Source organism: Pararge aegeria, chromosome 27, assembly GCF_905163445.1.
Source record: "Pararge aegeria chromosome 27, ilParAegt1.1, whole genome shotgun sequence".
NCBI classification, from domain to species: Eukaryota; Metazoa; Arthropoda; class Insecta; order Lepidoptera; family Nymphalidae; genus Pararge; species Pararge aegeria.
Genome location: NC_053206.1, coordinates 4,336,712 through 4,347,344, shown reverse-complemented (window position 1 = coordinate 4,347,344; position 10,633 = coordinate 4,336,712). Strand labels below are relative to the sequence as shown.

The 10,633-nt window shown below is 37.9% G+C and overlaps 1 protein-coding gene across 1 annotated transcript; it reads left to right on the top strand.

Moving 5' to 3' along the window:
* The first annotated feature begins 2,194 nt into the window (after positions 1-2,194).
* Positions 2,195-7,665, top strand: LOC120635552 (sugar transporter ERD6-like 6). The gene is made up of 3 exons (XM_039906567.1): positions 2,195-2,209; positions 3,492-3,627; positions 6,401-7,665. The coding sequence occupies exons 1-3, from the start codon at positions 2,195-2,197 to the stop codon at positions 7,663-7,665; spliced, it is 1,416 nt and encodes a 471-aa protein (XP_039762501.1).
* The last annotated feature ends 2,968 nt before the right edge of the window (positions 7,666-10,633 follow it).

Below are 10,633 nucleotides of genomic sequence, written 5' to 3'. Positions count from 1 at the left end.
AAATATTTAAGAAGAACTTGAACTTTGAACTTTTTTAGAGACATCAACACATTACCGGGTGATATTTTGATTTCTTTTTTGATATTTTTACAGGGTGATGGTACTTAAAAAATTCAAAATTCATTTATTTCAAGTAGGCCTAATATAAGCACTTTTGAAACGTAAATTCTGTCTGTTTGTAGTGATTCTACCACCGGTTCGGAAGGCAGATTCTACCGAGAAGAAGCCGGCAAGAAACTCAGCAGTTGCTCTTTTCCAACATCAACAATTTACATTTTGCATTTTAACATTCATTTTTCTATCTTGTGAGAGCTGAAAGCGGAGCCGGATGCTTCCAAGCAACCTTGTCATTAAAAAATTCATCAATTGTATAGTAACCTCGCTGTAATAAATGTGTTTTAACAAATTCTTTAAACTTGTGCATTGGCAGGTCCAAAATCACCTTAGGAATCATATTATAAAAGCGTAGCTTATGAAATATACTTATGCAACCTTCCACAGTATTCGTATATGTATATGGATATGTATATGTATAGTATTCAAAATATTCAACAGTTATCTCAGTAGTCCCATAACGTACGCTTAATTTGGGGCTATTTATACAAATTTTTATTCAGTAGTGATATCCATGTACTCTAGAGTTCAAAGCGTCGTCGTTTCCCGGGATTTTCCCGAGAAATTGTATAACTTGCAAAACTGCAAATAAACAAACAAGCAAACGGACGCCCTTTACAGTTGTAATATTATTAGATTTTTGACGGTGCCCCAGGGTTAGTGAAGACAGCGCCACTCGCGCATAATTTGACGGCCGATTGGCGCAGTGGGCAGCGACCCTGCTTTCTGAGTCCAAAGCCGTGGGTTCGATTCCCACAACTGGAATTTTTTTGTGTGAAGAACATGAATGTTTTTCAGTGTCTGGGTGTTTATATGTATATTATAAGTATTTATGTATATTATTCATAAAAATTTTCATCAGTTATTTTAGTACCCATAACACAAGCTATGCTTACTTTGGGACTAGATGGCGGTGTGTGTATTCTCGTAGTATATTTATTTATTATTTATTTATTATAATAAAAGGTGAAGTTAAAGGCGGTAACAAGATAAAAAAATAGCGTAACCATATCACGACAGTCGTGAACTGGCACTTATTCAGAACAAAATTCGCATATGAAGGTCTCCGACACCAAGTCAGAGGATAAGTGCGAAACAAAAAAAAAAAATGTTGATTATGTATAAATAGATAGATGGGTACTGGACCCTATAAAACAACTCTTAGCATATTAGACTTGCTAATTAAATAACATTAAATGAGGAATTAACTTTTGGCAAAAAAAAGCATAAAAGTATATCCGCTTTAAAACGAACGATATACTCTGGTTTCTTAGAAATGGCCAATTAACTATCATGTGCCAATTTCGGGTCATCTTTAGAAATTTAGTAATTGTTTTGACAACCTCGATGGCTATGGCGCAGTGTTAAGCGTTCTAAAAAGTTTAAATTTTGTTTTAAGCTAAAGCTTATAGTCGAAAATTAGTATCTATATATATAGTCTATCTGGGTCTAAGAAGAAGCCCACAACAAACTTAGCCGGGTGTTATTTTTGTCATCACCGTCTAACAATGTCATTTGAAAATATTTTTAGAAGTAACCTGCAGGGTGATTTCGTATCTCGCGACAGGTTTGCAGCAAGCGTAAATCTTGCGATCACTGCTGTAAAACGTTACTTTTCCACACAATAAATAATCAAAAATGACGTTTGATAGCAGTCATCGAAAGATGCAAACCTGTCGCTAGATACGTAATCGCCCTGCCGGTTAGAGCAATAATTATTAATAATAATTAATAAAAAAGCTTGGGTGTTAATTAATAATTAGCTTAATATAGCTTTTTTATCGTTTACGGTAATCCTTAACATTATAAAAGGAAGCTTTCATACCATCTTAATAACATCCATTTAACACTGATGTTCAAGTAGTTCGAAACTCGAAAACGACTCCTCGGTTGCAAGGGAGTAAATCTGGTTAAAAACTAAGATCACTTGGATAAAAAGTAGCCTTTGTTACTCCGCGTCCTTTCCACTAACTGTATGCCAAAAATCTTGTTGATCGGTGGCTTAGTACAGGCGTGATTGAATGACAAACCAACACACTTTAAAACAAAGTAAATCCTTATTTAACGATTTGCTAATAAAATGGTTGTAACAGAGGTCAGTGACTCCAGAGCGCTCACTAAGCAGGTTGCCAAAATATTATGCATAATCTATACAATCAGATCGTATTTCCTTGAATATTTTCATGTTTTTGTTTGATACATTGAATATGGATATTTTAGCAGTTCTCAACAGGATATCAAGAGCAGCAGATGTTGCTTTAAAGCCTACGTTTAAACACACTACATTAAGTACTAGTTAAAAAAATGTTTCAAAAGGTATGTCACATAGATTTTTCTCCTTAGATTGCTCTCGCAATTAATGTTAAAATCATGCGAAAGTGCGTTTCGAAAGTGCGTTGGGGCGTTTTTGTTCAACATCTATGGGGAACCTTGGCACTGGCAGTGAAATCGTCCCGTGTGGCGTCACGGCAAACGGCGTGACGCTCTTTTATCAAGTCATGCGACCGCTCTCAATTCACTTGTGCGTGTCTGAGGGTATACAAAGGTTTTATTTTCTTTTAAAATTAAGAAAAAAATTTAAGCTGTATTTATTTCTGTTATTTAAATTTCTCAAATCTAACTTTATAGCCTAAAGCGATTAAGCTAACAATATAATTAAATAAGTAATACTAAAAAACGTATTCCCGCCCGCCTTGCTTACTCCCTACCACGCTGCGCCGCTAAGTGTAAGATAGAACCCGAGCGGTCATTCAACCCAATCAAAACCGATTAATAGACTTTTTTTCTAATATCGTGTCCCAGTATAAGCCGGTTGGTTGGTAGCGTTGGTAGACCCCCGACGGGGTGAACAGATGACATCAAACGAGTCGCAGGGAGCCTCTAGACCCAAGAACTTGGTATTTGGAACTCCCTACAAAATGCCTATGTACGGTCCAGAAGTGGACCTCAATCGGTTGATATGATGAAGATGATCACGCAAAATCTGTTAAGCAGAACTTTATATACATTAGCACAAAAGAATATATGTAAATCATCGTCATCGTATCTACCCATTGCCGGCCCACTACACGGGTCTCCTTTGACGAGGGGTTAAGGTCGTAGTCCACCACGCTGGCCCAATGTGGTTTGGTGTTCTCACAAGTTTGAGAACATTATGTAGAACTCTCAGGCATGCAGGTTTCCACACGACGTTTTCCTTCAGTGTTGAATCAAGTGCTATTTTAATTACTAAAAACGCACAAACTTAGAAAAGTTAGAGGTGCGTAGTGCGTACTGGGATTCGAACTCAGCCCCCCGAAAGTGAAGTCCAGCTCCTACCAAATGCGCTACCACTGCTATATATGTAACTAAACCAGGTATAATATTTAACTTTTCAGGCCGTTATCATCGCGAGTCTCAACTGGATAGCAATCACCACTGGATTGTTGTTTGGCCAAGTAGCTGGTGTCGTCAACTCACTCCAGAAGCGGGAAGAGGATATACACCTCAGCGAAAGCCAAATCTCTGTGATCGGTAAGATTTTTCATTTTTTCATCGTAATAATTTACAGATGTAAACCGATCGCCTTTAAACAGAGCAAGGCAATTACGCAGGGCATGCAAGGAACACGTCCTGCTTCGAACCGTACACGATGGATACCATCAACCTGAGACGTAGCGCGTAGGTAGCCGCAGTATAGCCTTAATCTAATGCGACAAATAAGTTAACATTATAATTAAATAAGTATTACTAAAAAAAACGTATTCCCGCCCGCCTAGCTTACTCCCTACCACGCTGCGTGCTTGGACGTGTAAGATAAAAACAGAGCAGTCATTCAACCCAATCAACACTCACATATTAACCGATTACTTGATTTTGTTTCTGTGTGCCTGTCTAATGTGCCTGTAATTACAACGGCACCCTTAAAACCGGAACACTGCTGTGTTTCGGTTTGGTTCCGGCATTGCAACAATGGTGTGTGTGCTCAGGAACTTCCCAATCTGGTTCCATCCCCGTTCTACCACAGAACAGCGAGACACCGTGAGCGGTGGCATCCTTATGTGGTTGATATTCCATCAACACGCACGAAACGTTTTTTATCCACGTTTCTGATACGTGCCGCTAAGATGTGGAACGCCCTCCCTGCAACTGTTTTTCCTGCCACGTATAATTTGAGTACCGTCAAGGCTAGAGTGAATAGGCTTTTTCTAGGCAAGCGTGCTCCGACCTAGACCTCATCATTGCTTTCTAACGGGCATGATCGTCGTCAAGCGCTATAATAATAATATCTTTATTGCCCGATTGTAAGTATACAAGGTGTAGTATAGTCAATTTGAATTGTGCAATTTACAATCAGCCACACAATGGCATGCAATGGTTTACATTAAATTCCACCACAGTAAACAATATTTTTGTCAAATTTATTACGTAGTCTAGGAATATACATAATCATAATATTTTCAATTTTAATGTCATATGCTTATGCTGGCCTATACTTATTGAAAAAAAAAATGCAACCGAAACGCATGACGGTAGTACTTCCCTGGACGAGCTGTGACCGAAAGCTCTACTACTACTTAAATAAATAAATAAATAAATAAATTATTAAATATACTACGCCAATAAACACATCGCCATCTAGCCCATAAGTAAGCGTAGCTTGTTTTATGTGTACTAAGATGACGATTATTTATAATTACTGATGAATATTTTTATGAATAATAAACATAAATACTTAGAATATACATATAAACACCCAGACATTGAAAAACATTCATGCTCATCACACAAATATATTCCAGTAGTGGTAATCGAACCCACGGCCTTGGACTCAGAGGGCAGGGTCGCTGCAAACTGCACTAATCGGCCGTCAATAAAGATAACTAAGTATAACATATCCTCATATTACATATCCTCATAACTCACCCTGCCGTTCTTGCAACAGCAGGGGTATCACGTATCTCGCGACAGGCTTGCGACAGGCGTAAATCTTGCAATCACTGCTGTCAAACGTCACTTTTGTTTCTTCTTCTTCTTTGAGTTAATAGCTTTTTGTCATGCCTGCACGGCACAGTTTACTTCGCCAATGACGGGTGGGTAGCTTGAAGAAAACACAAAGGAGGATGATGGAATTGTCTTGAGACTATTTTAGTTCGCAATAATTTATATATATACAGAAAAAATATATATCTCTTGTTATGCATAAAATGTACTGTATGTAATAGACTAGTGTGTTTACAGTTTAATGTTGTTACGTTTAATGTATCTGCATAAGAATTTAACATACGGACTAAACACAAGGATAAATAGACATTGAACACTTATAGGACGAGGGATCTCGGGGGGGGGTTGAACCTTCATCCAGACCGCATTCACACATTGAGTGATCTCTAACTCTTAATTTGGCTAAGTGTACTGGAGTGCAAGCGTGTCACTTTTGTTTATTTATTGTATAGAAAAGTGACGTTTGACAGCAGTGATTGCAAGATTTACGCCTGTCGCAAGCCTGTCGCGAGATACGTAATGCCGGTCGGGTTTGGGTGGCGGTGTAATTACAAGCACACGGAGCTAATCTCCTCAGGTTAATGGACACAGGACGGTGCACAAACACATTCAAACATTTTAATTTAAAAGTTTCTTTTCTACTTAACATAATTATACCATAATACTCTTTTATAATTAAATATATTTTTAATATTTTTTTTCATTTTAGTATTGCGGGAAAACCAACTGCCCTAAGTAATATATACCATAAATATATAATTACTAGATGTGCCCTGCGGCTTCCCCCGCGTAGTTTTGGGAGGCGGCGTACTGCTACATAGTCACACACCCATAGTCATATACGAGATTTTGAGATTTCTTCATAAACATTTTTTTATCTTACGAATTTTTTTTTGCATTGAAAAGTATACTATATTATTTCTAATACCTCCAACAATATGTATAAAAAGATATAATATTTCATGAAGATCGGATCAGTAGTTTTCGCGTGATAGCGTAACAAACAAACAAACTTACATTCACATTTATAATATTAATAGGGAAGTAGGGATGGTATGTGGATGAGTAAGTGTGAATGTGCACGTAGTGTGATGTATGTGATGCGAATACTTATAATAACTATTAAATATGTTACTATAGCGTATTGTGATATATATGTGTTGCCTACATCTACCAATCCGCATTAGGCCGGCGTCTACGGCCAGTGGACAACGGCCTAAACCCTTCTAATTTTGAGAGAAGACCCGTGCCAGAGAAGACAGTGGGGTAAATTAAATAAAGATATTGTTTTTTTCCCTTTCAGCATCCTCGATGACTTTAGTATGTTCCATTGGATTCATGGCAGCGGCGACAGCCTCTGACAAGATCGGGAGGAGGTGGCCCTACATCTTCTTCTCTTCCACAATGACCATAAACTGGATCATATTATACTACGCAAGAGAAATGTATCAATTCATGCTATCCAGATTTTTCGGAGGAGTTTCTGTTGGTGCATTACTAACTTTGAACTTGTTCGTGATATCAGAGTTCACCTCTCCTGATACCAGGCCGTTCTTCCTTAACATTGTGGCTATAATATCCCCCGCAATCGGCACTGGCATGGGTCACATTCTAGGTATTCTGATGCATTGGAGAAATGTTGCTTTGGTGGGTTTAGGTACGGCTGTTTTGGGCGCGATCCTCCCGTTTTTCTGGGTGGAAAGCCCTCATTGGCTAGCGTCCAAGGGTAGGTTCGAGGAATGCCAAACAGCGTTTCGGATATTACACGGAGAAACTCAAAACTCTGAAAGAGAGTTACAACTGCTGATCAAAATGGAGAAGAGCAAATTGGAAGTGGCGAAACAAACGAATTGCAAGCCAACTTTAAAAAGATTAGCCGTTGTATTAAAGAAGAAGTATTTCTGGGATAGTATTCTTTTGAGTTTATTTATGGATATATATTTAGTCGCCTCAGGAAAAGTGCCGTTTAGTTTGTTGGGTTCTGTTATAATCGAAGATATAACGGGCTCGTCTGATGTTTTTGCTTTCACCACATTGGTTGATGGGTTATTGCTTCTCGGGCCGTGTTTATCATGTTTCTTTATTAAGAGAACTTCCATACGTACAATGTTGTTTACGACTGGCTTCACAGCGAACGCTATATTGATAGTCTTCAGTGCATGCTTATATTTCAGTAATGACCAAAGTTACTTTAACTGGATCAACATCGGTTTGCTGGGGTTGTATTTCATTATTATGAATGCCGGACCATTTCCACTATTGGAGGCCATCTACAGCGAAATGTTTCCTTTGGAACTTAAATTATACATCTTTACTATATCCGGTGGTATATTAATGTTCGGTTTCAGTTTGTCAGTATTTCTGTTGCCATATATGGTAAGGGGTATAGGCTATCATGGGATGTTTATCGTAAACGCGCTACTCATGACCATAAGCCTCGGGTATATATGGTGGAAGTTGCCAGAAACAAAGGGGAAATCTCTGCAAGAGATCGAGATGTATTTCAAGACGAAGAATTTTGATGTCGAGGAAGTATTAGGTAATGAGCAATTGAAAGCTTTAATATAGGAAGCTATTGTTGAACAGGCATGCTGCGTGTGTGCATTTAAATTCTATTCTTGTTTATGGCTTTTATCTGGGCACAAGTTAGTTCGCCAATGCCTTGTAGATGGAGAAGGCACGGCAGAATTTTGAATATGTACCTGGGAAAAAACGTGTGTGAATTTATTATTTCCATGATTGTTTTTGATAGCTCACTGTCAAGTATCAAAAACTTTCATGACAGATAAGGTGACAGTTCATCTCCTTAGCAATAAATTATTCAAGGAAGGTTCTCAATAGAGGACATAGCTGGTCCGCCAATGGGTAGACCATTTTCTTTTCTTCCGAACAAACCACAATTCCGAGCAAGACTGGTTTTTATTTTCTTCATTCTTTCTCATATTGAAAAGCAAAAGCAAAATACTTGTATTATTGTCGAACGTTCTGTTATTTTTATAGTAATAATTGATCGAGCAGATATGTCAGTAGAACAACAAGTCATGTTCCTTGCATGCCATATAGCAAGGAACATGACTTACAAATGCCTATTTGTGTTTAATCTGAGGCGAAGGTGCTAAGTAAGCCTTATGTGCCTGTAAATACACCGAACTACCGACAACGTGTCCCAACAGCACACAAACACACAACAAACACAGCGTCTTCACCGGCGAAGACGAGGGCCCCGATTTCTGACGTCATCCGGACGTGGATCCTTACCACGGTCACGGGGGCGTTCGGACGAAACAATGATTAGTCCAAAAGTCTACCAACACTCAGATTAACGTCGAACCGAGCCGAGGTCCGAGCCCTCGCAGGAGGCACCCTCGGTTCGACGTCTCCCACTCTCCCCCCGATCTCGTCGAGCGCTGGGGCTCTTGGCGAGCTTTCGCACTCGCCCCACTCCCCCGGTGACGCCGCAGCAACCCCTCAGGTGGGTAGCGGCAAGTGTCCATCCGAAAATCAAATAATTACACCGGCTACCACGCCCTTCAGACCGGAACTCAACAATACTGCTTGGCGGCGGAAATAAGCATTATGGTAGTACCCTGACAAGATCTGTTACAAAAAGTTCTACTACTACTCTTGTGAGGACAGCACTCAAACATAGTGATTGTATTCTCTTTGGAAACCTTATAAATGTCATCGTTTTTTTGTGGTTCAAAACCTTTTTAGTGCAAACACAACAGTGTGCTGTGTTTGTGCGCGTGTGCTTAAAATAAATGCATGATGTGGATAGGCTAATTCTTCATCGTACGAGTAATATCATGTAAAGACTGATTTAAATGCGGTTTTATTTAAATGAAGGAGTTGATTAACAGTCCTTGTCATTGTTTATAGTTGTTTGATGAGTTTTACTTTAAGTATTCCTAAGGCGATAAAAAATGTAGGTTTATAAATATTATATACCATAGTTAAATTATTTAAGCACATTAATGAATTAATTCATCTAGTTTTGTAAGCAGCTGTTGTAAATTCTTTAATAAATTATACGAAATGTAGTTTTTTATTATTTCTTTTTTTTTATTTACAACCGGCTAACAAATTTTTGTAAGGGGCCTTAAACTTTTGGCTTCCACTCCTCATGATCCATCATCATTAAACATTCTAATTACTTTACGAGGTAGTTTTAAGTATCTAGTTACAATAAAAGAAGGTATAGACATAAATATTCTGTCGTTTTCTTATCCAAGAAAACTGACGACTCCCGCAGGGTTACAAAATTACGAAAGATAAGGAACAGGGGACATAGGTAGTCCCCGGAAATAGGTTTTTAACCTATATAATACAGTCCCGGTACGTACGTTGGAATAAGCGAACAGTGAATCGTGTAGAACAAACTAGGTGTACAAAATTTTTTTTGTCTATTTGGATAGTACTGAGTAGACTAAGTTACAATAAGACAATATAGTAATTTTTTATTTCAAAATTTAGAAATAAAACCAGTTTTTTTTTTAATATAATATTTTATAAAAAAAAAGAGATATAAATAAAATTTAAAATAATAAAAGAAAAAATACACTTAGAATTTTATAAATTAATAAAAGAACAATCAAAAAGTAAAAAACAAAATAACCTATCATTATAATCATCTGATGAATCCTTCACAGTGTAATTGTTATCTTCTTGTGACAGTAGGTCACTATATTGAGTTGTTTCTTGTCGTGACTATACTAGGAGCAAGGAGCTATAATCAGTTTTAACACCTCGGCACTAATTTTTTTCATGGGAATCACCTGAGGCTACTATAGGCAAAGGATCGGACGTGACAATCAACATAGACAATGTGTTATGCTTCCGAAACCTGCGCCTCTTTGTTTCGTGCAGCATCTTCCGAAAGCTTCCCAATGGGAAGCAGTGTAGCTTTGAATAAGAATTTTGTGAACAGTAGCAGGCACATAGTAGGTACCACGAATAGAGACTAAGGTAATGTCTTCTGGTTTCAAGACTAAATTAACTAAATTTAACTTGTACCCAGAAGACAAGGTCCTCAAAATTGAATTAAATTGCTTGATAAGTAATATCTAATTCAGCTTTCCCAAAAAAAGCCTTAAAATACGAGTTCTTAAAGTATTATCTAGGAGTACCACTCCTTGGACGCTGAAGAATTAGTCTATGTTTTAATAAAACATACTCTAAATTGTTTGTCCTCACCGTCCAGCCAGCTCTTATTCTTCGTTAAAACTCTTCTTTGATTTTCCTGAGACCACACATTACCAAATATCTATAAACCATGCAAGTAAGTATCATGAATCTTGCACGAATATAACATGAATATTGTCCACCTAACTACAAGATACACTGTGCAACGGCGAGACGGGTCACAGGACACAGAGATATGTTGTTAGTGTTTATATCTTCTTCGGCGTTAGGTAGACAGTTATCGAGACATCAAAGAGGATAATAAAGATATAGTCTATGACATTATTACATAGGTTAAAAATAGAACTGCAGGTCACAGGTAATCTGTGGCTTCTGTGCGTTTATTTGTTTATGT

Excerpts from the sequence above, each read along its gene's own strand:
- LOC120635552 (XM_039906567.1), top strand. Across the intron at positions 3,628-6,400 it reads AAGCCAAATCTCTGTGATCG|CATCCTCGATGACTTTAGTA; the intron begins GTAAGATTTTTC and ends TTTCCCTTTCAG.